Below are 27636 nucleotides of genomic sequence, written 5' to 3'. Positions count from 1 at the left end.
TTCTCCTTAGGTGCAGAAAAAGAAAAGTGAAAATTTAACAATGGGAGGAAAAAAGAAATGAGGAAGGTCAATGTCGAAATGTACCGCATGCTACCTAAATGTATCATTTATATTTGTTATTTGTGTTATCATTACAGCAAAACCTACCTTGTCTTTGTTTGTTTCAGCTGGAATCTTCCTCAGAGGCAGTAAAATGTGGGAAACGAGTGAAATCTTGGCCATCTGCTCAGAAAATCCAAAGCATTTTTCAGGGAATTGAATCGTGTACAGCTCAGCTATGAACTATGTGTTGTTTTTATTTGGTTTTGTAAAAGTATAAACATTATACAGGATGTACAGATTTTTAGTCACTTTTACTCAAAAAAATAAAAGTCTAACTTTTAAAAAACTGAAGCCACAAATCTCATTTCTGTTATAACAGTATGTTCATTCCTGTCCTCCTATGAAATTATACCAGGACCAGTGTGACAAGCGTAACTGAAAGTATAGTGCACTCTAGTGGACAAAGCATAACACAGCAACTTACCCTTCAGATAGAGACCAAGACTGAAAGGCTTTACTGAATGAATGAATGAATAAAAAAAAAAAAAGCATATAGTCATTGCGAATTAACAAAATGAACCTTTTATAATCACAAAAAGCACAAATTAAAAAAGAGGTTCTCTCAGCTGGTGTTTTGAGGCACAGCGTCGCTCTCAGTTTTACTTCTTTTATTGGGTTTAGAGCCGTTTGCTGCTGCTCTCTTCTTAGTCTCCTGTTCCAGCCTTTCCTGTTTCTTTTGCAAATATGACGCCATGTTGTCAAAGTTCACCTTATACAGATGCTTAAACTGACTCTCCAGTCCCACAGAACCTGTGAAGAGAGGATGAAGGAAAAAGATACATTAAACCTATAAAGCCTACTCCATCTTATTTGATGCTGAAAACCCTGTTGTACACAATCTACTACATGGCTTCTGTCGTGACTCGTGATTGATAGTTTATACTTTTTAGGCCTTTTTTTTGTAAAAATGTCCACCTTCAGGTTGTAGTACATGTTTCTTTTTGCTGTGAAATCTTTACTGATTTTTATAAAGTAAACAAAACTAAATTTTATACTATTAGTAATATTTCAAAATGAATACTTACTGGACTGGAGCAACTTAGGTTTACTTCATACATCACATTTTTTTAGAGAAATCATAAAATGTGCATCACAGCAGGCATTTGAGGAATGTTTATTTGTTCTCAATCATCATTGCATTATATGTTCTGAGCTTAAACATATAAATATAATCTTAAGACATTATTTGGAGATTTAGAGTGACAACTGATATTTATATGCATTTTATGCTAATGAAATATATATATATATATATATATATTAAAAAAAAAAAAATCATTTATTTGCATTACAAGCATTTAATATTACTTTTTGGCAATATAAATAACATCTGCACCAGATTGCATATTTTTGAACAACAGGAAAAAGTTTTTTCCTTCTTGATTATGAACTCCATATACATTTATTCACTATATAGTATCATATTATTTGGGCCATAAAATCCTGATGTATCAAATATGATATAAAACTCATACCAACTTTTTAAAAATATATTTTTAAAACTGTCTAAAGGTTCAAAAAGCTATTCAATTTAAAAAAAAAATAGATTTTTCTATTATTTGATTATTTCATTTTTCCGCCTAAGATCCACTTTGAGGAACTTTTACATATTTTACCCTTTATCAATCACCCTTCTGCTGTTAGAATAATAGCACTCATCTTCTTTCGTATGACTGACAGGACTTGTCAAGTTTATGAAAACCGAACTGGTGTCTATGAGACCATGTTTTTGCAGCTTCATTTCAAGAGACTTTTGATATTTGAAAGCTTGTCTTAATAGTTCTCAACTCTTGAACCTGAAAATATTAAGGATAAGGGTACGTTTACACGACAACAATGTACTAAAAACAAAAAAATTATTTGCGTACAGACGACAACGTTGTCAAAACAATCCCCCGTTCACACAGATCCATGAAAATGACTAAAACACTGTATTATTCATGCCAGGCCATTAGTTGGCGATGTCAAATTGTAAAGAAACACTACACGCCTATAGACTGAACACTTAATATGCATATGCATGCATGACTTCACCGTTTTCACAAATTCGTGTTTTTGTAGTTTACATGGAGACGATAACGGCCCCTAAAACGTAAACGAAAAACATTTTCCGTTTTTAGTTGAAATCGGTGTTGTGTAAATGGCCCCTGAATTTGCTTTCTCATGATATGACCCCTTCATTATGGATGGTAGTTTGTTTTATTTTTCATGATTATATTTGCTGGATTCCTACCTTGAAAGTCATTCCACTGAGTCTGCAATGCTTCAGTGACCCTCCTCAATTCAGGCGTCTCTGAGTGACACAGCTATAAACAAGCACAACCAGTTAGTAAGAGCAGAGTTAACTTCAGTACATGGACAGACAGTCACAGTAGAGCATGTGTGTACCTTCCAGTGCTGCTCTGAGTATCGATACAGCAGTACATTCAAGTCTTCACTCTCCAGTAAGACCCACAGCTGGCTTTGTGAATCAAAGGTCATGTCCCAGGGGGCAAGAGGAAGAGCGAGAGTCTCAGCAGGGTTCAAGCAGCCCTCTGTCCCAGAATCCACCATGAAGAGCTGAACTGAGGCGAATCTACACAGATGGATATGATATAACACCCGTTAGATGTATAATGTGTGTATAAAATGCATCTTAAGACCTGTGTGTTTCTATTTTTAAAAAGGAATACTGTTGTTGTCACTGAGTCTCTCCCAGAATCCAGTTAGAGAGATGATCACCACAGAAATCTGATTAAATAAAATGAACACACCTCTCACACTGGACAGCTACATGTTGCCCATCTGGTGAGCTGATGATTCTGCTGACAGCAAACCTCTAAAGACACAAAAATATACAGTACACATAGTCACAATGCCATTAGCTCTCTTTAAAAGAGATTGGCGACATTTACAAAATACACACCCCTGGATTTGAATGGAAATAAACACTTTATACCAGTGACTCTAAACCCGTTGAACTCAAATTGTCCCAAAAATCGAAGGCCCCCCATATTATAATATAGTTCTAAAATAGATCTAAAATACTTCTTCCAGTATTTTTGCAATTCAAATTTTTCATTACATTTTTAGCATTTTAATTCAGATTATTTTAATACATACAAAATGTAATTAATTAATTAATTCTAGGGTTTTATGGATGGCAATAAACAGGTCAAATTTAATTAACAAAAACATATTCAAATCATATCATTAACAAATATTATTACATTACAATGCTTTACATTGTTAATGTATCTTCATGTAGTTAAAATATCATAATTTAATTTATATATTTTCAAATATAAATGAATATATGATGCAATATTAATTAAATGACTAATTAAATTAGGATTTGTTTATGCATTTTCACTAAGTATAAAAGAATTTATAATAAATGTTTGCATCCCTTGAAAAATATGCAATGTGTCCTGCAAACACTTTTCTTTTCTTCAAACTTTATCCTACATATTGCTGTGATCCAGCATGTCACATCCATATTTGAATAAACTTTGCAATATTTCCCTGAATTTTTCTTTTACCTTGAGAATTCACCCCCTCGATTTTTAGCGCTGATTTAGCACCTTTAATTAATATAGCCATAACAATATTGTGAACTTTGCACATTAAAAAGTCAAGCTTTGTTAAATTTTGTAAATTATGTTTTTTTTTTTTTTTACAATAAAAACCAAATAAAGTTCTAGATTAGACCCCAGATTTCCATACACCAGTCAATATATAATGTGATTATTAACATGGGATTATAGTACACATTATGTGTGGCTTGAGTGTGATGCGTGTACGAATGGCTGATTGAAAACAAATAGATTGCACCTTTTCTGTGTCTGAGTTTTCTGAGTCAAGGCCGAGTTGCCTCAGGTCAACACTGTGTAACCGCCGGCCAGTCTCGTAATGCCAAACCTTCACTGTGCCATCCTGTGAATACAAACATGTCAGTCCTACTGTATTAAAACACTTATATCACCCTTACAATCACTATCCCAACAAAATATTACAGTAGAACAGTAAAGAAAAAGTAAACTGGAAACACCTACTCCTGAACCAGAGAGAAGCCAGTCAGGATGCCCTGCAGGCACAAGCAATGCACTCACAAATCTGCATGAGAAAACAAACATGTTCGAACAAGTGCGAACAACACATGAGGTGTAATATCACTTGCATCCCACGGTCCACACTTACTCTCTGTGCCCTAGACAGAAAGCCTGAATGTTGTAGGGTGACCGCCGGAAGCTCACTCTGATCTTCTCATCTCGGTCTGCTGTTATGATATATTTATCATCTGGAGAAAGAGTCTGTAGATGAATATACAAAAGGATAAAATATTAAACCCATAATTCTTTAGAGTTGGAAATCATATTAGTTAAAGGGTTAGTTCCCCCAAAAATGAAAATAATGTCATTAATTACTCACCCTCATGCCGTTCCACACCTGTAAGACCTTCGTTCATCTTCAGAACACAAATTAAGATATTTTTGTTGAAATCCGATGGCTCAGTGAGGCCTGCATAGCCAGCAATGACATTTCCTCTCTCAAGATCCATTAATGTACTAAAAACATATTTACATAGCGTTATGAATCAGTGTGTCGAATCATGATTCAGATCGCGTGTCAAACCGCCAAACTGCTGAAATCACATGACTTTGGCGCTCCAAACCGCTGATTCGACATGTTGATTCATAACGCTCCGAAGCTTCATGAAGCAGTGTTTTGAAATCGGCCATCACTAAATAAGTCGTTATTTTGTTTTTCTGGAGCACCAAAAATATTCTTGTCGCTTTATAATATTAATATTGAACCACTGTACTCACATTAACTGATTTAAATATGTTTTTAGTACATTAATGGATCTTAAGAGAGGAAATGTCATTGCTGGCTATGCAGGCTTCACTGAGCCATCGGATTTCAACAAAAATATCTTAATTTGCTTTCCAAAGTTTAACGAAGGTCTTACGGGTGTGGAACGGCATGAGGGTGAGTAATAAATGACATTATTTTAATTTTTGGGTGAACTAACCCTTTAATAAGATAACTTTATAATTAAGTGAAAAGAAAGGTGAATTTTAAATTTTTTGTTTGGGTGCTGCATAAACTGGCACTTTATTCAAGAAATATTTCAGGCATTAAATAGTTTTGCCTTCTGTGCAAAATGAATAAATTCACATTTTTAAAACCTGGGGATCACATTAGTTAATTAATTAAATAACATCACAATTAAGTAAAAATAAAAGTATTTTTTTAATATATATTTTTGTTTGGGAGTAAATGTAAGTGCATGAGGTAAAATATTTAAACTCACAATTTTTTACTTTTAAATAACATCACAATTATGTGAAAATATTTGTTTGGGTGCTCCACTAACTTCAGCAAATAAACTGGCACTTTATTAAAGAAATATTTCAGCCATTTAATATTTTCCCTTCTCTGATTGAACTGTTCTTATACCCGCTTGTAATAACTGTTGTGTTTGTGTACAGCATACCACATCCAGTAACATGGAGAGATGTCCCAGCTTCAGCTCTCCTGGTTTTTGTGGCTCCAGAACAGAGAATGAATATACATCCCCAGACTTATCAGCCACAAAGACTTCATCCTCAGCCTGAGTAAATACAAGAGACGTGCATCGCCGCACAACCCACCTACAATAAAACAATCATAAACTTACGTACATAGAGCCTTATAAAGAAACTAGCATTAAAGGAACAGTTCACCAAAAAAAAAAACCATTCCGTCATCATCCACTCATCCTCATGTTAGGGATGTGCGATATGTATCGTCTATGATAATATTGTAATTGTTGTTTTAACAATGTGGAAGCTGACATTATCGAGTATGTCACTCACTTTGCAAAATACAAGCATTGAGAGTGCAAGAATTCAATAAGCCTGTCTATCTCTCATTCATGAAACTTTTGTAAATTCGGAATAATTTGCGCATAAAATGGACATTCCCGAAAACTCTCCTCCAGATTCACAAATGCATCAGATTTGAACTTGTGTATGTTAATTAATTCCAATCATTCGTAAATAGAGCGTGCTTAGTCGCTCATTCACAATTGGGTCATTCCGTGTCAAATCAACCAAATTTTTGATTTTGTTAATTTTTTTTTCATCACATAAATAGTGATGAAAGCCAAAATATTAAATGTCACAGATGATTATTTACTGAGTAATCCACTATTTTGTAGAGGGGGTTCACTTGAGATTCGGAGCCAATTTACAGGGGTGTAAAAATTACTTTAGAAAGATGGCAGCATCATTATTTTCTTTTTACACAGAGATTGGTAGGTCTATTAGTAAAATCTTTAGCAATCTTTGTTTCATTATATGCCAACAGTGACAGTTTAAAAATGAAGTGCTTTTTGCCTCAAGTAACAAGAAGTATTAAAGATATCTTAAATTATTCATTTACCACCTCTAGAATGAGTGTGTGCTGTTACCGTGTACTAATGCACTGCCACGATGGCTCAGTACAGAAGAGAACAAGACGTTTGTGGTCATCTGTGAGCGCTACATGCTTCCCAGAGGCTGAGACAGCAAATGCAAGAATCCTGTCACTGTCCTTCTCCTCTGGCCCATCTCCGGCACTGCAATACACATATTCTGATAATGCAAAAATATCTTATATATATATATATATATATATATGAAGCTCAATAATGAACTTGCATAAAAAAAACATTACAGTTACCTTTTATCATCACCATCAGCTTCCTTTGGTTTTTTCTCAGCTTTGGCACAGTCAAACACAAACAGCTCTCTATAAGAAAAAAGTAAAAAGAAAACTAACATTACTATTATTATTAAAAATAAAACAAAAACAAGTACAAGGAGCAAATACACAATATAGATATAATAAAATATCAATAATGACGACGTCTTATATGATTAATATAAACATTTTATGATTTTTAATAGCACATAATCATGCTGCAGTACTGATATCAGTATGACTGTGATCACCTGATTAATTATATATTTTCTGATATGTATGGACTTTGAAAAAGTAACAAGATATCAGGCATTTGTAAATGTATTGTGACAGGTCTTCTATATCTTCAATTGAAGTATAACAGAATGATTTGAATTAAATATTAAGATAAGGGTATCTAAAAATATGTGAACACAAATATGATTATGCATACAAAATCCATAAAAATAGTGCAATATGATGATGCAAAACAGAATAAGAGACATCTTGGGAAAACTTTGCAGCACATTACTGATATATGCTAAATCAATCAATCATGTAATCATTTAGTGATGGTTTTTCTGAGTGTTTCAAATCTCAGAGTCTGACACTCCAGTTTTCACCATATCCAAAATAAAGAGCTGGAAATGAGTAGATAGCTGACATTCTGAAATACAGCTACTCACCTAGACTCTTTAAGGTTTATAGCAACTAAAGTAGAGGAACAGCTTGAAACAAACCAGTCTGCCTTTGAACACACTACGGCCATGATTGTCGCTCACGTGCGAAATGACAGTCGCGCGTTTAATACGTCATTAACACAAACGTGGCACGAAGAAACCGCCATTAAGAGTGTACCGTAAGAGAATTAATGTTAATGATACTTTCACTACTAATAATTCTTCTGTGTTATTCAAAATATAGTTATTAGTATTCTATTTTGCTTAACATTTCACATAGTTAGATTAAAAAAACAACACCTCTTTTGCACTTGACATTATTATAATAATTTTATTGGTAAGGTTTAAGAGGGGGTGTGTTTGTGGTATGCAAGGGCGGTACTTTAGTGTGCTTCAGTACATGCAGCATACTTCTTGTACTTAACTCTTTTTTACTTTACAGCGATATTTGAGTTAGTTGCTGTCGTTTGTGGAGATTCCTTAAACTGGAGCTTTGATTTGAATTTCTGTCACAGTCAGGTAACTTATATAGGATCCAGTGCCGCACTGACCTGCACAAAATACACAAAACATCTCATCTTAGTCATTCTCATGAATATCTTTTGTTTGTTGGGTAATCTGTTTATGATGTGCATAGCAAATATCGATCAATGTGAATGTGTGCATTTTCTATATCTGTGCTGTCTGCTCTATAAATAATTTCGTGCAAATTTTGAAGTAGCAATTTAATTTTTCTAAACAGCAGTTGACAGAACTTTAAATTAGCGATGTTAAATATTTACAATCACACGTTGTCAACATTACTGATTCATGCAGCTGTTTTTCTTCATAGGGTTTCTGCAGTAAAGATGGCAGCCTCTTTGCTTAGGGTAGGACGACTCGGATCTCTCAGGGTAACGTACCGTTTTTCGACACTTATTAAGAAATATGCATGTGTGTTTTAGTGCATTTACACATATCATAACCTGTATTTGTATGTGAAATTGTGAGAAATGTGCGGAGTTGGAGTCCTCTTGTGAATACAAGCTGATGCAGCTCGAATGTTAAATCACTGAAGCATTTAATCCACTCAGACTCGACGCATGAATGCTTTCTATTGTCCTTTATTTACATGCACGACGATATTTACACGAAGATATCCCTAGTATTAAAAAGTGCATTTACACGGTGTTGATTAAGATATAATGTATCAGAACCCTGCATCTAAAATAGTGTGAAATTTAGGGGTTTCAAATAATTGACGATTATTTTACGTCTCTTTTTGTATATTTTCGTTTTTAGAAAATTGCCAACATGTATTTGTTTGAATATCCGTTGGAAAAACTTAAGAGTGTTGGGCAACTTCACAGACTTTCCTTGAGAACACTATGTACTTTTTGCTGGCACATGTACTTTGACACTAAAGCAAAGATTTGTGAAAACGACGTACAGTTGTATGAATATAACTACAAAATAGTGGTTGTGATTATTCATAGGGAATCTCTTTGTGTTTTGAAATCTATGTTGTGTTTGTGTGTGTCTTGTTTCTAGTGTCTGCAGACGGAGGGCTGGAGTTCCATCAGAAGAGCTCCTGCTGTAACTCTTAGCTCAAAATCTGGGGACGGCAAGAAGTCCAAAAGGTCCAACAAAGGTAAATCTTTCTTAAATTTATGTGTCATCAGTTTTGTATATATCATTTTCCATTTATTTGGGGAAGGAGCGCTCTCTATTTCAGATCTCGATGCCATACATAGGAGAATTTGAGGTTCAAATGGCTCAGGGGACGTGTCCTCTGACCTCAGCTGTTGTTTCTGAACCTGCTGGAGTGTGTTTTGTTCCCCTCTCTAACCGTGTCATGTAGGACAAATACCATGCAAATACTTAAAAACATATGCGTATTAAAGTCATCGACAAAAGTGTTCAAACTCTTTGACATTGATATAATATTATTGTCCATACTCATTATTATTATTATTATTATTATTATTATTATTACTTCTGCACATTTTCTAATTTAAACAATTTGACTTTATTATCATACTTTATTATGCTACTTTATTATCAAGTTTCTGCATAATTCACAGTCTATTATCAGTTTAAAATTCACATAATAGTCACCCATTGCAAAATAAACCCTACCACAGGGTGATCAGGCCCAATGCAAATCTTGCTATTATGATGGATTAAATGCATAAACGGAAATTAATTATTCATTTGAAATCTTATTTGTTATAGGAGAAGAAAAAGAATGTAAATGACAGTCATTTATGCAGTTTAGTGGTCATTGTACAAAAATGTGTGACTGCAGAATGCAGTGACTGACCCATCCATATCAGATAGTTCGGAAAGACATGTAGTAAGCTTATATAATATTAATATGTTTGTCCAGAATACAGATATATAATAGTGTATTTGGAAAAGATGTTATTTAACCCTAATACCAAATAATATGTGACTAATTAAAATTTATATAATATATATATATATATATATATATATATATATATAAATAAACAGTATGTCATGTGTTTGTAAACTTGTTGTTTAATAAAATTTCGCTGTCATATCCAATTTGAAGTGTATCCAAGAAGGAAAAGGGATAATGACAATATTTCAGAAACGGATGTATTTGTTTTTACAGGATAAAAGTTACAGTTTACAGGATCAGCAACATCAACATTTAAGGTGTTTGTGAACTTTTGACTATATTTTCAAATAGCAAAGATGGACCAGAATATCCTATAAATCAGTCACAGATCAAAATGTGGTACCAGCATCATATTTTTTGTGCAAGCAGCACATATGTTTAGTACATACATGATTGGAGGCTTGAACTGACACCAGAAAATAAATGAATTTGACAGTGGGTTTGAAATGGAAATGAATTTGCATAGGCAGTGACAAATAGGTCTGCTGAAGACTGTTTTATGCAACTTCAGTTTGTTGAATGTGTGAGCTTTGCCATTAAACTGTTGCATGTCATTTCAAGTCTTATATTACCTGAAAACCTACAGACCCACAGCTATATTGTTAATAAACTTGTAGATATATTACACTTAAGAAAACACATATGATTTTGCAAGGCAGGGATTGTGATTATAATTTAAAGGAAACTCCTGGTCGTTCTCTTGCTTTGTTTTCTCTGTGGGCATTTTTAAACAAGTAAAACTGGTCACATGGAGTTCTTAAAGATAACCTTATGACCTATGATCCATAATTGTTACTGTACTCTATGTTCCTCTGACATTAGAGGTGGCAAAAGGCTTGAGAAAGGGCTTGCCATGTGTTGTACTGGCAGATATTCACATGCTATATGTGGACGTCCTAACTTCCTATAGAGTCACCTTGACATTTGAGGTAAAGAATGCACTGCATGAAAGCATTAATGAAGCCACTCCCTCTGAGCCACTCCCACTTCAGAGAATCTGGTGAAGCCAAAAATCCAACAAGTGATTTCTTGTTGGGGAAAAAAGCTTACAAAGCATGTTCTGTAATGAACATTGCATAAATAAAAAAAAAAAGCCTCTTTGAAAAAAGAAAAAAAAACCCTCAAATAACATTAATACTATTTTATTAATAGTATTTTATTATCATTAATTATTATTATGTGCTGGTACCATTATGTTTGACTACAAATTCCTATATATTTTATTAACAGTTATTTAATCTGATTCAGAACTGTTGCTTGGCGCTACTTTAAATAACGGTTACATGAGAATATTATGAATTTCATAATAATTATAATTGAAATTATTATTACCAGGATTTTCACACACATTTTATTAAGGGTTCTTTCACACTTGGTTCGATTGCCTGGTCCGAACCCGAGTTCGATTGCTCCTCCCTCCCCCCGCCCCCGCTGGATTGTGTTGACATCATATTATTTGGGTCCGATCCGTGGTGTGTTTGTGTCATCAAAGCAGCAGCTGTTTGCACAATGCGGGAGTCCACTTCTGCTGAAGGCGAGCAGAAATGAGATATTCTTTCTACTTGCAGTGCGTCAGTCACGCTTGTCAGGCTTGTGAGACGCACATAAACACACAGTTTCATCGAATCATGCATCATCAATAGCGGTTCACATCTGTGATTTAGTACGATTGCGTTCATATCAGCAGCAAACCATACCCCAGACCACCCTTTTTATGCAGACTTGGGTACAGTTCGCGGGTGCACACCGCAGTTCGGAAAACAGCGTTCACATCATCCAAAGTAACCGAACTGATGTCAGTCGAACCCGGGTCTGCACCGAAAGTGCTAGTGTGAAAGCATCCTGAAAGGTTTAATGAATATTTATTTACTGGCTTGTGAAACTGAATGTGAAATATTTAGGTTTCTTTTTCCATCAAAGGTCCCTTTTTTATTAGCCGTAGTTCAGATTTGATATATGAGTCGGGTTATAAGGTGTTCAAAGCTCCACCACCTCAGTGGATGCTCATCTGCCTCTATTGTTGAAAAAACTGGGTAAGTTATTTTGCTGAATGAATTTAGCGGTCTCCATTCATCCTGATAATGCACATGATGAATCAAATTATTACATTTTTATGTTTGCCCTCCTTCCCCCTCCATCCTAGAAAAATCAGCACCAAAAACGTACTTCGATATAGAAAAACTCGTCCAGCACAGATCATATGTGGAATTCCCCAAGAAGGAAGTTGCAGCTTCAGTTGCTGCTGCCTCTACAGAAGCTGCATCTACTGCTGCTGTTGCACCTGCAGCTGAAGCCTCTGCAGTTGACGCCGCTGCCTATGCAGCTGAAACAGTTGTACCTGTAGTTGAAGCCGCTGCCCCTGCAGCTGAAATGGTTACACCTGTAGTTGAAGCCGCTGCCCCTGCCACTGAAACGGTTGCACCTGTAGTTGAAGCCACTGCCCCTGCAGCTGAAACGGTTGCACCTGTAGTTGAAGCCACTGCCCCTGCAGCTGAAACGGTTACACCTGTAGTTGAAGCCGCTGCCCCTGCAGCTGAAACGGTTGCACCTGTAGTTGAAGTCACTGCCCCTGCAGCTGAAACGGTTACACCTGTAGTTGAAGCCGCTGCCCGTGTAGTTGAATCCGCTGCCTCTGCAGCTGAAACGGTTGCACCTGTAGTTGAAGCCGCTGCCCCTGCAGCTGAAACGGTTGCACCTGTAGTTGAAGCCGCTGCCTCTGCAGCTGAAGATGTTGCACCTGCTGAAGCCCCTGTAGTTGAAGCCGCTGCCCCTGCAGTTGAAGCCGCTGCCCCTGCAGTTGAAGCCGCTGCCCCTGCAGTTGAAGCCGCTGCCCCTGCAGTTGAAGCCGCTGCCCCTGCAGTTGAAGCCGCTGCCCCTGCAGTTGAAGCCGCTGCCCCTGCAGTTGAAGCCGCTGCCCCTGCAGTTGAAGCCGCTGCCCCTGCAGTTGAAGCCGCTGCTCCTGTAGCTGATGCCGCTGCCTCTGAAGTTGAAGCCGCTGCCCCTGTAGTTGAAGCCGTTGCCCCTGCAGCTGAAACCGTTGCACCTGCTGAAGACGTTGCCCCTGCAGCTGAAACCGTTGCACCTGCTGAAGACGCTGCTCCTGCAGCTGAAACCACTGCCTCTACAGTTGAAGCCGCTGCCCCTGCAGCTGAAGCTCCTGCTGCACCAGTATCTGAAGCTGCACCCACAGAAGAAGCCCCTGCCCAAGAAGCAATTGCTGAAGTTGTAGAAACAGTCAATGAAGTAGTTGCAGAAGCTGCCCCTATTGAGCCAGTTGCAGAGGCAGCTCCTGCTGAAGAGCTGGTAGATTCTGCCCCTGTGATCACAGATGCTACTGAAGTTCCAGCAGAAGTTGTGGAGACGCCTGAGGGTACACACCATATCCCCTTAACCCCCTTTCATATATTGGGATACAGCAATTTTTTACAGCAGTTTTCTTTTCTCAATTTTCGGTTATGGGCTTTACAAGTACACATTTGTAATGTTAATGGTAAAGATGTACAAAGATCACAATACAGTTTTTTACCTTTTTATTACAGTTACAATTAGATTACAGGTGTGTCATCATCTGTATTTGCATATGTGTTAGTGCATAGCATACATGCAAAGAGCATTTAGGGGTGAAACGGTTCATAAAACTCCTACAGTTCAGTATACATTTTGAATATTTTTGTATACATTACTCTTACCTGAAAATATAAACAATATATGTGAAATGCAATTAGGATTTACTTTACTTAAGATCCTATGGGGTAAGCAAATCATTGATTTGAATAATGAAATCTTGTACTGGATAATTAAACCTTCGTGGTATAGTACATGCTGTAGTACTTTGTGTGACACTAATACTAGTGTAGTAGTGTCATAGTCATTAGGAAACAAACTGTACCTTTAGAAACCGTTGCACCCCTAATGGCAACAACATCACAGCAGAAACATAGACTCAAGTTACTCATTCAGGGCTATATTCATTTGCTAAGCTGGGGCAGAGACAGCACACCATTTGTCCTGAAGACTTTTGATGGTGTATTTTAAGTCTATGCCCTGGTTTTCAGTTCATGAACATAGCCAGTCTCCCCATCCGTCATCCGTCTTTGCGCATGTATTCATTATATATGTTTGTTTGTAACTTTTTGCATCTTCGTGTTATGCAGTGCATGCTCTTCACTGCATAATTTCACTTATTGTTCCACGTTTTGACCTCTTGTTTCCTGCTCCTGTCTTCCATTGCTTCTCTCTTTGATATCTTTTGTCTTCATTTAGTCCTTGTATTTTAATTCCTTGTGTTTTTGACCTACTGCTCCTCAGAGATTAACTGTATTTACTAGGGCTAAATTTAACAGAAATTTAGTACATTTATTTGTAAAAAAACATGTGACATATTACATTTAATCAAGCCAGCTATCAATTTAACATTAATCTAGTACATTTAATACAGTTTTACTTGTGGAATAATAAATTTAAGTTGAAGACACTCATGGCGTAAGGTGCTAAAGAACAGCGAGACACGGCACAAGACACATCTGATTAGCACATTAACATAGACCAACAATTTAAAAAATGGCACATATGGTCCTGTGTTAATGGCCACCAAGTCTACAACAGGCAAACAGACAAAATAGATTGCTGCTGAATATAGGTTTAAGTTTAATTATATAGAAATTAACCAATATATTGACTTCTAAAGCCACATTATTCAGTACATAGTCTTACACAGTAATGTCATTAACTTGTTCATTAATCAGTGTATCATGCAATTCAATTAAAATGTTAATTGATGATTTAATTGACAGCCCTATTATTTACAAATAAATATTACCATTTTTTTTCTCATCTGTGCCCCATCCTAACCCCCCATCTGTAAAGATAAAGCTACATTTGTCATGCTTTATTAGTGTTAATGGAAAATGTCGCTTTGTCAAAACAAATGTTGTGTTTTTTCTTGTTAATGGTTCAAGTTATGTTAATGTTAAAGTTACCACAGCGGCACTGTCACCACATATGATGCACTTCTATGTTTTTGACTAGTTTTGGTTCTTTAACAGTTCGAGTATGGTAACATGTAAATGTACTTTGACCTCATCTTTCTTTCCCGTTGCTCTCTCCTCACCCAAACGCACTTTCTTTGTCAATGTCTCACTTTTCTTCCCAGGGGGTCGCATGATATCAGTAATCGGTTAATTGTCCTCTTATCTTTTCCTTGTACTGTGGTTTATATGTCAAAGTTAAATATGAAATGCCCACTGTTCCTTACCCACTTTCCCAATGTGGTGTATGGTGCATTGATTGAGTTTGCACTGTTTGCTGTATGTGGAATGGAAGCAACAGTTTATTACGAGATGCAAAATTAAGAATGTATGACAACTGTTTGAATTAATCAGTCTGTTTGATGGGCATTTGTTTATGGTTATTACACATTACTCATTACTCTTATGAGATGAAATGCTTCCGTTTCATTTCAGTAGATGCAACCTCTGTCCTAGTTATTCACCGCCTGACCTGCTCCTTCTATTGGTTCTCTTTAGTTCACTAGATCTAGCCTCCACACCGGGCACTCTTCTCATGCATGAGGGTTAAAGACTTATTTCTTCTTTAGTGTACAAGATATCAAGGATTCTGGCATCCATATACATGTCTGTAATTTTCAGATATAAGCATTCATTAATTGATGTGTTTCCTGTGATTGTCAGCTGGATTGGACCCCATTCAGAAACTTTTCCTAGATTCAATTCGTGCATACTCCACAAAAAGCGGGTACATGGTGTTTTACTATCATACTCTCTTGTTCGTCTTTTAAGAGTATTTTGCTGCTCTGATATTGTGGTTAATTTTACATTTATAATTAAGTGTATAATTACTTTTCTTGTTTTCTCAGTGCCGCTGGTGGTCTAGTTGATGCCGGTCCAGAGTATCAGAAGGCTCTTGCTGAGGAAATAGCCAAACTGCAGCGGTTGTATGGTGGTGGTGATCTGACTTCCTTCCCAGAATTCAAATTCCCAGGTGTGTTAACATTAAATCTATTTGCTTTAGAAATTGTGTCAATTTCAATACTCCATTAGAGTGGTTCACGCAATGCTATTTCATGACAGTTTGTAGTTGTAGCATTTGTTTTAGGTCTGAAATTTAGTTTTGTTTGATTACTACATTTGTCCTAAAGTTGAATTTTCTACAATGCATTTAACTAACATTATGCCTTTTTGTATTTATAGAGCCTAAATTTGATGAAGTGTCCTCCAAGTAAACGTCTGTTTTCCTCTCCTGTGCCTCAGCCCAATTTTGTGAAAGAGGTCTTTAAATGACTTGTCTTTCATCTGTGAAAGTGAACATTTCGTGAGATTTTTAATTTTGTGAGACTCTAAATACTAAATAACTATTTTTCAAAAATTCTTATGTCTAATGGAAAAAGCTACCTGTTACAGTACATGAAACGCACATGTGGAAGAGAACATTGCTTAGCTGTTAAATAAATGCTTGTTGCTTTCCATAATGTTTGTCAGTGAGTTTAAGTATTTGGGGAAAGAGCTGAATAAACTGAGCCAACACATGTTCTGTCTGGTCTGCATGTTTTTTTTGTTTGTTTATTTATTTTTTTGTTTGTTTGTTTGTTTTTTTTTTTTTTAAATTATTGGAATAATGTAAAATTGTGTGCAGGTATGAAATATGGTATATTTCATCATAGTTCTTGGATTCTTAATTTAAGTTACAATTATGTTACATTTACTGTAAAATGGTAAGTGGGGGGATAGGCCTACTGAATTAATTTGTAAGGCCCAAAATGGTGTATTTTAAGGAGGGATGCAATGGCTGTACAATAAAACGTGACAATTGTGACATGCGCTTAAAATCTAAATCAGTTTTGTACTTTTAAAATCTGTGAAGAGTACAGTTTATTTGTTTGCTTGCAAATGCTGTATGACAATATTCAGCAAACCATTTTAAGAAGGAAATGATGCACATATTTGGGTAATTCCTGGGATTTGGTGCCTTTTGTGTCCCCATTAAAGATCATGATCTTAGTGCTTTAAATTGTTGAACAATATCCATTTTAAAGCTGTCTTAATCAATAACACAATTTGAAAATTTGAACTCTTAGCATATTGAAGTTGATTAAAAAAAAATTGAAGTTGATTCAAAAAAAATAATTTGAGACATTTTACAGCATTTTAAACAACCAAATCACACCATGTCTCAAGGCTTGCGTATCCCATTTACACTTACTGTACATCGTTAGGTATATCAGTAATGATTCTCTCAAATATATTGTTTTTTGTTTTTTTTTCAATTATTACATATTTTTATTAATTTTTAAAATTGGTCTGTATAACAACATAAACCATATTTGTCATAATTTTGGCATATAATTATTCAAGAATAAAACATTAGAAGAACATGAAAATCACCACAGTGGTTCTTGGGGAGATGTAGAACAAGAATCAGGTGGAGTTTGCAGAAAACAATTTGATTTCATTTTTTTTTATTAATTTTTAAAATATGTCTGTATAGAGAGGTAAATAGTGTATGACTTTGACATATAATTATTAAAGAATAAAACAGTAAAACAACATGATAGTAGTTGGGAACATGTATAACAAGAATCAGGTGAAGTTTGCAGTAAACAGTTTGATTTTATTTATTTTTTAATGAATTTAAAAAAAAAATTCTACCGACACTAAACACCTACCACGCAACCGAGTAGACGCGCAATACATTTTAAGCATAGATGGCGTGACCGCGCTTCTTCTTTGGAGGGAAAACTTGGGCAAGTGAGTAAGATCCTCTATTATTTTAAATGTCTATTTTGACAAATTTTATCTTTCAAATTTGATGTGGTCAACCTCAACACGTCCAATCTGTTAAGGGAAATATGACAGAAGTTAGTAGGAAATTTTTAAAATTACAATTTAAAAACCGTGCAATTCTTTATTTGATAAACCTGTTATGTTAGCTTCTCACCGTATCATGATTGCTCAAAAATATTATTTTAAAAACTGAATTTGATTTTCTAAATTTTATGATGTAAAGGCACCGAATACCAGGAATGACCCATTAATGACAAAAGTACGCTAAATATTTTGTTAAAAGTATGAAATACTTTTATTATTATCACGCCTTTAAAATAAAAAGTAAGTCTCGTTTTGAAGAAACTATCGATGACGACCGAATCGTGAGTTTCATTTTCCACACGGACAATAATAACAGGAGAACAAAGATGGCGACGTCCCTGCTCAGGTTAGGTCGACTTGGATCTGTCAAGGTAATAATAGACTAATCTTACTGATATTTACGGAGATGATCTAGAGATACTATGTAATTGTGTTATTGTTCACGTGCCTTTCGAATAAGATTTTGATGAAGACACGATAAAAAGGGACTTATGTCCGTTTTAACCTCAGTAGTGAAATGCTATGCTGATGGATAGCTAAAATAGTCGTATATATAGTGCATTAAATTTCTACTCTTTCAGAATAAAATGTCTTTCTGTGTTCACACAGTGTCTCCTGCGTGAAGGCTGGACACCTAGGACCCCATTTGTTGCAGCACTGTGCACTAAAGGGGATGTCACACCCAAAACAGCAAAAAAGTCAAAGGCTTCAAGTAAGAGTAAGGGCATGCTTTCTCTTTCCATAAATCTCCCATCTCAAGTTTGAATCCTGAATGTCCTGTTTGTTTTCATGTTCACTTACGTTTGAACATGTGTTATATTATAATCCAGTCTCATACTATATGTCTACAGCATGATTATATGTGTTAAATCGCTATTTGCGCTTAGAGGTGCTGTAGGTGATTTTAGCTATTTTGCATCTTCCATAATTAGGGTCCGTACCAATACCCACACCTGCAGTCTTTACACTTGACCACTTGTCTACTTCCACTATGTATTTCCTGTATTATAAGTGTTCATGTGGGCATCAAGACTTCAAGACTGCCATGTCTTAGAACTTTTGATTAGCCGATGGGACACACTACATAATAGTGTTGTAAGGATACATTTTCAACATTTTAAAAAAGCTTTATTTACACATTTAGATTTTCAATATTTGCACTTTAAAATAAGCTTCTAAATGTCTGACAGTAGATACTATGTAACAGATGTAACAGTATTTAATTTATTAATTGTGATTCTTCTATTTAAGTGATAAAAATCAGAGCCTCATTTCATTTCAGTGATATATTAGTGATATATGATATATTATATGTGTGGTAATTAAAAAAAAAAAAAAAAAAAAAAAACTTGCAGCACCTTTAAGCACGTTATACAGCATCTGCCATGTCATTTTCATGTTCATTGCTGTGGAAGAGAATCAAAAGCACCATTTACTTTTGGCTGAACTGGTTGAGGACGTACAATTGTAAGCCCATGCAGTTATACTAACTGGTTTAAAAGTGTACACTATTTTATCCTAAAGATGTCTGCATGATTATCATTTGTCAAGGGATTCCTCAATTTTTTACTATTGAAGGTGACATTATTTCAATTTGTAATGTTTTTAATATTTTCAATTTGTACTTTTACTGTGCAAAGTAATGGTTTTAATGACATTGGGGCAGGACATATTTAAGGGCTTGGCCTGTTTTTTGTTTGGTTGTTATATATATATATATATCACACCCATGAGCCAAGATTTGTTGCTAGTATTTATAATTTAGGGAAGGGAACATTCTCATTCAGGAGAGCATTGTATCAGACATGCAAAATTTGGTTATGCCCTTGAAGATAATGTATCAGTATATTTCATGGGACAGAATTATTTGTACATTTCAAATGTGTATATTTGGTAAAAGATTTGTCATCTTTTAGTAGTACACTAGCATATACACTACTACCGTTAAAAAGTTTGGGGTCAGTAAGATTTAATGTTTTTGAAAAGAGTCTCTTATGCTCAACAAGGCTACATTTATTTGATCAAAAATACAGTATAAACAGTAATATTGTTGTGAAATATTATTACAATAATATTAAACTTTTTATTTTGAAATGTAATTTATTTCTGTGATCAAAGCTGTATTTTCAGCATCATTACTCCAGTCTTCAGTGTCACATGATCTTTCAAAAATCATTCTAATATGCTGATTGATCAATGTTGAAAACAGTTGTACTGCTTAATAATTTTGTAGAAACTGATACAATTTTTCATGATAATTTTTCATCATAAAAGAACAACATTTATTTGAAATTAAGAGTGCTACGATCAGGAATTTTGGGGCCTGTGGTATTATTTATTTATTTAGCTATTCTTGACAACAATGCATATTAAGCATTAAAATTAAGAGATGAGAAAGTATCATGAATTGACAATTCTTGGCAAGCAACATGTGCAACATATTCCATTCTGTCTTTTAGAGTGATTAAGAACAGCTTAGACCTTAACAAATATAGCATTCCTGTGAAATAAATAAATAATAATAAGTAATCAAACATTAATAACACAGAGAGCAGCAGGTTTATTAGGCTACTGTCACTTTAAGAGCTAATGCACGGGTCCAATATACTGAAACGCATTATTGTCCTTTTCAGACACCTGGTAGAACTGCCAGACCGGTCAATTTAGTGAAGCAATTTTAGCTCTGTGTAGAAAAACTGTCTAGCGAGTTTTGCGTCATCTGATTGGCTCTTCTGATCGACCTTTATAGAGACCACCGATCAAACTATATAAAAAAATTATCCACCGATACGATCAATGCACTATTGATTGGAACACCCTTAATAGAAATCTTTTGTAACATTATAAATGTCTTTTCTGTCACCTTCAATCAGTTTAATCAATTTTATACATCCCTGCTGAATAAACATGCTCATTTCTTAAAAAAAAAAAATAAATTACTGACCTCAGACTTTGAAAGGTAGAGTAGATGGCTTCAAGAATTACAGACATGGAGTTAAAGGCACAAATTTGGATTTCATGTGGTTTTTAAATTAAATTATTGCTCCAGAATGTGAATGCTCATTATCTAAACCCACCTGAAAATGCAGTTTTTAGCCTGATTTCAGCTAAAGAGACTCGGTTTGCATTTTGGTAAACCTTTTTTGGTGATTTGAACTAGTTTATTGAAGCTTAACAAACAGACTTTGGTCTTTCCACATTCAAATAGAGCTGTACTTGTATGCATGTTGCCTAGATAGAAAATAGTTACCTGGAAGGCGTTACCAAGATGGCTGCTGAGTGGACTTTCTTCACAAAGGCACTTTAATATGTTTTTTTTTTTTTTTTTTTTTTTTTAATATGTTTTTTTTAGGGTGTTTGCTGGGTTTAATATATACGTTGAACTAGAGGGTTTCTCAAATTAAATAAAAAAAAAAAAAGCAATCTGATATATTTTATCCCATTTGCCATTTCCTCAGCCATAGAGGCCGATGAGAGAGCCTCTCTTCTAGCCTACAAGCCCGCTGTGGCCTTCCCTTCTAAGCTGTCTGCCACAGGATTTCTTCTCAAAGACGTAGCTTTAGGTGAGTCTGAAACTGCTGAGGTGGTTTCCACAGCTGCTGCAAGCGAGACGACAACTGACAGTCCTGTTGCTGATACGGCAGCAGCTGACATTGCTGTAGAAGAGGCAAAGATCACTGAAGTCCCACCTACTGATGGAGCCACTACAGAAAGTGAAGGAAGTAAGACCTCAGATGTTAAGGCAGAAGTACAGAAAGATCAAGACGTTACCTCTTCCTCATCCTCCAGTGATTCTGATTCAGACTCTGATTCTGATGATGAGAAACCAAAGACTGAAACCCCGGTGCAGTCTGGAGACAAAGCAGCAGAGGAGAAGAAAGCTCCTAGTCTGACAATTGAAGAAGTAGGTGTTCCAGATAAAGAAGCAACGTCTGAAACTGCCTCATTTGAAGAAGCTCAAGAAAGTAATGAAACTGTGACTAAAGCAACACCAGAAGAGGTTCCTGTGCCAAGTGCTAAACCAGTTGGATCAGCGGAGACCCTTATTGATCCTGCCCCTGTAATATCCTCCACGACTGAAGCAATTCCTGAAGTTTCCGGTGAATCCATTACAGTTGCCACTCCTGACAAGATAGTGGACACTGCAACAGAAATTAAAACGGCTCCTACAGAGGAGATTGCTGTTGAAAAGGAACTGGAAATTAAAGTTGAAGAGGAACCAGAAATTAAAGTTGAAGATAAACCAGAAATTAAAGTTGAAGATAAACCAGAAATTAAAGTTGAAGAGGCTGCAAAAGTTTCTGCAGAAGTTGTCCCAAAAGTCACTACAGAAGCCGGGTCTGAAGAAGTAGCTGACACCGCTTTCGAATCTAGTCCTGAAGCATCTCCTGAGGCTCCTGGAGATGTTGCTGCACCAAAAGCAGAGGCAGGAACGCTGGCAGCCGTTTCAGAAGAGCTGGTAGACACTGCACCTGTGACCGCTGATGCTGTAGAGGCTCTGGCTGAGACGGACGTTGTGGAAACACCTGAGGGTACACCACACATCCTTACTCAGTTTCTTTTTCTGGATCGGTTACATCACAGAAACACATTTCTCTTACCATTTATTCAACACTAATATCTTTTCATGGCTACAGTGGGATTGCTATTACACTAAAGCTTTTGCTCAAATGGCTTTGCAACTTTTTGATCTTCATTGTGCTTTAATTAGTTATATAGGGCTGCACGATATATCGTTTTAGCATCAAAATCGCAATGTGAGCATCTTGACACATACATGCCAAAAAATTGTCAAAATGTATGGTCAAACATCAAAAAAACATCAAGTATGGTCGTAAACACAGTTGCTCATGGCTTAGGTGAAATAAACAATTGAGAAAGAAAACGGGATGTGTAACAATATTTTGGATCCATGCTGCGCATTTCGTCTTAAAGTGACAGAAGCCCCTGCTGTTTCTGTGTCATGAATGTTAATCAAACAACAAAAGACAAAGTTAGTTTTAACCTAGATTTAATTATATTTAATTTATACAGTGAAGACTGTGCAGTGTTATTTTACATTTGATGATTCAATTTCTGTAACTGAATACTGTTAGACTTACCGGAAAAATATGAAGCACTATTTAAATGTTTTTTTCTATTATATTTATCTATGCTTGTAATTTGTTCATTATTTTCTATGCGCATTCACTCACCTACAAAATCGCCCCAATCATTCTAGTATGATTAATTCTTTACTAATAGAGCTATTCAAATCATCTGGTGAATTTTTTTTCGTATCGCAATATATATCGCAGAAAAACAAAATATCGCAATGTCAGTTTTTTTCCAGTATCATGCAGCCCTAATTAGTTATTTTATTAACATTTGCATGACTTTGCATGACTTCTTTAGCAATTATTATTTCTACCTAAACTGAATGTTCCTATGTTGACGTTTGAAGTGGCTTCTATTTATAATTCACTACTCACTACTACTCTGTCTGCATTGTGAAAGTTCAATTAGTCATTTAGTCTAGCAGATCTAGAGCGAAATTAACTGAACATGTTTTCCAAAATTACCATGTCACTTATTGAAGCTGTGCTTTTCTGCATATAACTCTAGGGAGCCGTTCACACATACAGCAGTATTCAGCGACAAAGTAACCATTCATTGTTATTTTTTTGTTGATTAATTGTGAATCAATCTATCTATCGTCATTCATTATGTTGATGTTAAGATGCATTATCCATATGACCAGTTTTTCTAAAGAAATGACTCTTCAGTAACAGTAGGACTGTAGGAACACCTGCTTGAACCAACAAAACTAACAGCAGTGATAAAATTGCTGTATGTGTGAACACCATTTAAGGACACTGGAGGGGTAGAATAGTTGTGGCTCTCGGACTCTTTTGCTGTAATTTTTTTCCATTAAAAATACGCTACGCAACTCAACTCAATTAACAAATCAGTACCCAATAATTCATATGATCAACACCTTATTTACTTGTGTCCACTGGCACGGATTGACAAGAGCTAAATGGTTGAAGTTTTCAATGCGTTCTCTATGGAAACTGAGGTTCACATGGGGGATTGTGGGTTGGATATTAGAGCAAAGCTTTTGCTTCTGGTAGATTCAGTAGTTAATTCAGATTTGGCTGGGTTAATAAATGTTTATTAAGTTAAAACCTCATGTATACTAGTTTAGGCATTCAAAAACAAAGTTAGCATTCATAGATCATATTGATGACCACACTGCTGCATATATTACCAAAGCAGCGTATATACACCGATCAGGCATAACATTATGACCACATTCCTAATATTGTGTTGGTCCCTTTTTTGCTGCCAAAACAGCCCTGACCCGCCGAGGCATGGACTCCACTAGACCCCTGAAGGTGTGCTGTGGTATCTGGCACCAAGATGTTCGCAGCAGATCCTTTAAGTCCTGTAAGTTGCGAGGTGGGGCCTCCATGGATCGGACTTGTTTGTTCAGCACATCCCACAGATGCTCGATCGGATTGAGGTCTGGGGAATTTGGAGGCCAAGTCAACACCTCAAACTCGTTGTTGTGCTCCTCAAACCATTCCTGAACCATTTTTGCTTTGTGACAGGGTGCATTATCCTGCTAAAAGAGGCCACAGCCACCAGGGAATACTGTTTCCATGAATGGGTGTACATGGCCTTAGGTAGGTGGTACATGTCAAAGTAACATCCACATGGATGGCAGGACCCAAGGTTTCCCAGCACAACATTGCCCAAAGCACCACACTGCCTCCGCTGGCTTCCCTTCTTCCCATAGTGCATCCTGGTGCCATGTGTTCCCTAGGTAAGTGACGCACGTGCACCCGGCCATCCACGTGATGTAAAAGAAAACGTGATTCATCAGACCAGGCCTTCTTCCATTGCTCCGTGGTCCAGTTCTGATGCTCACGTGCCCAATGTTGGTGCTTTCGGCGGTGAACAGGGGTCAGCATGGGCACCCTGACTGGTCTGCGGATATGCAGCCCCATACGCAACTGCGATACACTGTGTATTCTGACACCTTTCTATCAGAACCAGCATTAACTTCTTGAGCAATTTGAGCTACAGTAGCTCGTCTGTTGGATCGCACCACACGGGCCAGCCTTCGCTCCCCACGTGAATCAATGAGCCTTTGGCCGCCCGTGACCCTGTCGCCGGTTCACCATTGTTCCTTCCTTGGACCACTTTTGATAGATACTGACCACTGCAGACCGGGAACACTCAAATCCTTATGCTTGCCCATTTCTCCTGCTTCTAACACAAACTTTGAGGACAAAATATTCACTTGCTGACTAATATATCCCACCCACTAACAGGTGCCGTGATGAAGAGATAATCAGTGTTATTCACTTCACCTGTCAGTGCTCATAATGTTATGCCTGATCGGTGTGTATATACACATATATAAACTGTAGTGTTTTGAGTGCTGTTGAACAGGTTTCTTCTGCACCAGTGGACATGTAAGGTAAAGCCAACTTTACACAATTTTACACTTTTCTTAAAACTTTTACTCCTCCATAAGTGTCAGATTAACTTTTGCTTTTTTTTTTTGTGCCCCTCTATTGTTTTATGTACATTTTATGAGCAATGCAAAGCACTATTTTCTCTCTCCTGTTTCTTTCACTCTTTCTGCCCCCATATGTATGAATATCTCCACTCCCAGATCTGATGTATATTTTGTGCCTGATGTACACACTTTCTTGTTTTTTGAATTAAATATTGTTTATGTGATTATGTTACGCTAAAGATAATATTAATGATTTTTACCATGTGAAGACTGAAATCCACTAATTCCCTATCGGTGTTTTTAAGCTGAGAGTGATTGAGATGAGACTGACACCATCAGTCATAACTTAATCTTGGATACTTTAAATGCATTGTTCTCTAAGTACTACAGAGCCCCGCACATGACATGTGGGGCACATATGTATATGTATATATAATATAGTGACCATTCTCTTGTTTTAATAAATTGTGGCCACATTGTAATAATTAATTCCCTTGATTTAATTAAATCAAAACAAGGGAACAAATGAGTTCAACGTGGCCACGATTTGCTAAAATGAGAGAATGAATTCTTAATTCATGGCCACGGCATGTGCGGGGCTCCATAAATGACAAATAAGTGGATATGTTGAGATTCATGAATGTGGGATGTTTTTATCAGTTTGTGCAGGTATGCTTTAGCTTGGTTGTTTATATAATATTGATGTTTCTGAGCACAATAACAGAGTAATGTGGAAAGATCCTCTCTTTATAAGCATCTGGTTTACTGTTCTTGTTGTTAAAGTTTGATTGAGCTGTAGTATGTGAAATGGAAAACTACAAAGTAATTAAGGTTATCGTGAGAGAAACTGTCAGACGCCCGTAGTGTAGGTAAAAAGCTAGAGGCCCCTCGCACCTTTTTGTGTAAAGGACCACCTGGGGATTGGAAGTGATTACTGTAACACCGTGAAAGGTGTGAGGATTCCACTCAGACATGCTTTTGAAGAGTAACAGGAATGCTCTTCCGTGATTTTTTTTTTTTTTTTTTTAGATGTAATTCCTTCTATGATCAGTTAAAATCTTTATTTAGCATGTTTAATTTTTACTTTGATTCATCCTTGTGCGAATATTTTCATTCAAGATTATCTTCTAATCTAAAACAAATGTTCAGTCAAACAAAATCATGGTTTTACTTGTTGTTCTTTGGGCTCGGTACTTACTATATGGGCTTTTCTTTCTAAAATGACTTTCCATTGCTGTCAGATGCACTTTTTGTGGTTGTTTTTTTTTTTTTTTTTTTTTTTTTTTTTCAGTTCCACTTGTCTTACATTTTATTCTCTTGCATTATTAATTTCCTCAGAAAAAGCCCCAGAGAAAGCCCCGGAGCCAGAGCCGGAGCCTGAACCCTTTGACAACACCACGTACAAGAACCTGCAACACCACCACTACAACACGTACACCTTTGCTGATATGGATGTAGAGATGTCGAAACACCGTCTGCCCCAGCCTTCCGCAGGCAGGCACTGAGTCTTCATCGCGTGGCCTGTATTATTGTCCACAACCCTGTTTCTTCCCCATGTTCCTTTGTTCTTCAGATAGTTTGCTGACAAATAGCAAGCTTTATGCTATAATTCTGAAATTAAAAAAAAGATGATTTAACTTAATCAAGTTGTTTTGATTGTTTTGTTGCCTTCTGTGTAGTATTTGAATAGTGTTTAGCTCACTTTACACATTCTAATGAGACTGAATGCTTTCACTTCATTACATTATTGAATAACTTTAAATTGGCAAATGGTTGATTCTATCTATCGCCTAATAGGCTTGCAAAGAAATTCCTTCAATTTATTCATTTATTTTGGAATTTATAGACATTTTTAGGCAGAACATCAAACACCTAAACTGCACAATGATGGCAGATTTTAAAACAAAATGTCCCGATCCTGGTACTCCCATAACGGGGAGTGTTTAAAATATTCGCTGAGGGCGAGAACTTCGCCTTGCCTCACGTAACTTCTCCTCCCTCTGCGTAAATATTCATGAGCTGAATGCCCTGCGTCCCCTTGCGTGATGACGTAGCGCGACAAATGCGGATCCCGATTGCTGCAGCCGCTTGTCAGTGTGACGAAGATTGGCACCCAGGTAAGCTGTCACTCAAACTCGTCTTTTTCCGTTCCCTATCAATCAAACAATCTGAGCTACACACAAAAATGCCCGGGGCTGAGTGAAAGAGAGGATATGCTGTTAGGGGCTCATGGGAGTTGCATGGGACAGTCGAGCCAATCTTGTCCAAAAAATCTCTAGAAGTAAAAAAAAAAAAAAAAAAAAAATGTCGGCTTTTTAAGGGACCGGAGGTTTCATTCTAGCAAGGGCGAGCGCTGAGTGAAGGCCC

The 27636-nt window shown here is 36.4% G+C and overlaps 3 protein-coding genes across 11 annotated transcripts in view; 2 read left to right on the top strand and 1 right to left on the bottom strand.

Annotated features, from left to right (window-relative positions):
• The window catches only part of pde9aa (phosphodiesterase 9aa), a 28942-nt gene extending 28549 nt beyond the window's left edge, over positions 1-393 (top strand). For 3 of the 4 annotated variants that reach the window (XM_051905709.1, XM_051905708.1, XM_051905711.1), the window contains exons 18-19: positions 11-66; positions 168-393. In XM_051905709.1, coding sequence (XP_051761669.1) covers positions 11-61 — 51 coding nt within the window. In that variant the 3' untranslated portion in view covers positions 62-66; positions 168-393. Of the gene's footprint in view, positions 1-10 lie in introns of all 4 variants that reach the window. The other variant, XM_051905710.1, reaches the window with a different exon arrangement.
• Positions 277-7619, bottom strand: wdr4 (WD repeat domain 4). 2 transcript variants are annotated; one of them, XM_051905714.1, is made up of 11 exons: positions 7476-7619; positions 6790-6858; positions 6539-6685; positions 5582-5738; positions 4282-4394; positions 4137-4197; positions 3916-4017; positions 2856-2920; positions 2491-2677; positions 2336-2408; positions 277-852 (listed from the first exon to the last, which is right to left on the bottom strand). In XM_051905714.1, exons 1-11 carry the CDS (start codon positions 7556-7558, stop codon positions 665-667), a joined length of 1245 nt encoding a protein of 414 aa, XP_051761674.1. In that variant the 5' UTR covers positions 7559-7619; the 3' UTR covers positions 277-664. The 2 variants fall into 2 exon arrangements, with proteins under 2 accessions (XP_051761674.1, XP_051761675.1); XM_051905715.1 differs by having other exon boundaries at positions 6539-6701; positions 7476-7555.
• Positions 7585-26911, top strand: si:ch211-140m22.7 (uncharacterized protein LOC570370 homolog). 5 transcript variants are annotated; one of them, XM_051905704.1, is made up of 9 exons: positions 7585-7648; positions 7912-7988; positions 8302-8362; positions 9000-9099; positions 12020-13246; positions 15567-15630; positions 15752-15876; positions 16086-17639; positions 18369-18477. In XM_051905704.1, exons 3-8 carry the CDS (start codon positions 8318-8320, stop codon positions 16115-16117), a joined length of 1593 nt encoding a protein of 530 aa, XP_051761664.1. In that variant the 5' UTR covers positions 7585-7648; positions 7912-7988; positions 8302-8317; the 3' UTR covers positions 16118-17639; positions 18369-18477. The 5 variants fall into 5 exon arrangements, with proteins under 5 accessions (XP_051761664.1, XP_051761663.1, XP_051761666.1 ...); XM_051905703.1 differs by lacking the exon at positions 7585-7648 and having other exon boundaries at positions 7820-7988; XM_051905706.1 differs by lacking the exons at positions 7585-7648; positions 7912-7988; positions 8302-8362; ... (3 more) ...; positions 15752-15876; positions 16086-17639 and adding exons at positions 18018-18130; positions 21218-22291; positions 26608-26911 and having other exon boundaries at positions 18369-18471.
• The last annotated feature ends 725 nt before the right edge of the window (positions 26912-27636 follow it).

Source organism: Ctenopharyngodon idella, chromosome 9 (assembly GCF_019924925.1).
Source record: "Ctenopharyngodon idella isolate HZGC_01 chromosome 9, HZGC01, whole genome shotgun sequence".
In the NCBI taxonomy this organism is placed as follows: Eukaryota; Metazoa; Chordata; class Actinopteri; order Cypriniformes; family Xenocyprididae; genus Ctenopharyngodon; species Ctenopharyngodon idella.
Note: the sequence above shows the minus strand (reverse complement) of the source record. Positions and strands in the feature narration are given on the sequence as shown.

What these genes read in the sequence shown, in the direction of transcription:
- wdr4 (XM_051905714.1), bottom strand. Translation starts at nt 7,558, where the DNA reads ATGGCCGTAGTGTGTTCAAAGGCAGACTGGTTTGTTTCAAGCTGTTCC. An exon ending in GTAGCTGTCCAGTGTGAGAG is followed by an intron (nt 2,678 to 2,855) that starts GTGTGTTCATTT and finishes CCATCTGTGTAG; the next exon opens with ATTCGCCTCAGTTCAGCTCT. An exon ending in ACTCAGAGCAGCACTGGAAG is followed by an intron (nt 2,409 to 2,490) that starts GTACACACATGC and finishes GCTTGTTTATAG; the next exon opens with CTGTGTCACTCAGAGACGCC.
- si:ch211-140m22.7 (XM_051905704.1), top strand. Translation starts at nt 8,318, where the DNA reads ATGGCAGCCTCTTTGCTTAGGGTAGGACGACTCGGATCTCTCAGG. An exon ending in GACGACTCGGATCTCTCAGG is followed by an intron (nt 8,363 to 8,999) that starts GTAACGTACCGT and finishes TCTTGTTTCTAG; the next exon opens with TGTCTGCAGACGGAGGGCTG. An exon ending in GCATACTCCACAAAAAGCGG is followed by an intron (nt 15,631 to 15,751) that starts GTACATGGTGTT and finishes TTGTTTTCTCAG; the next exon opens with TGCCGCTGGTGGTCTAGTTG.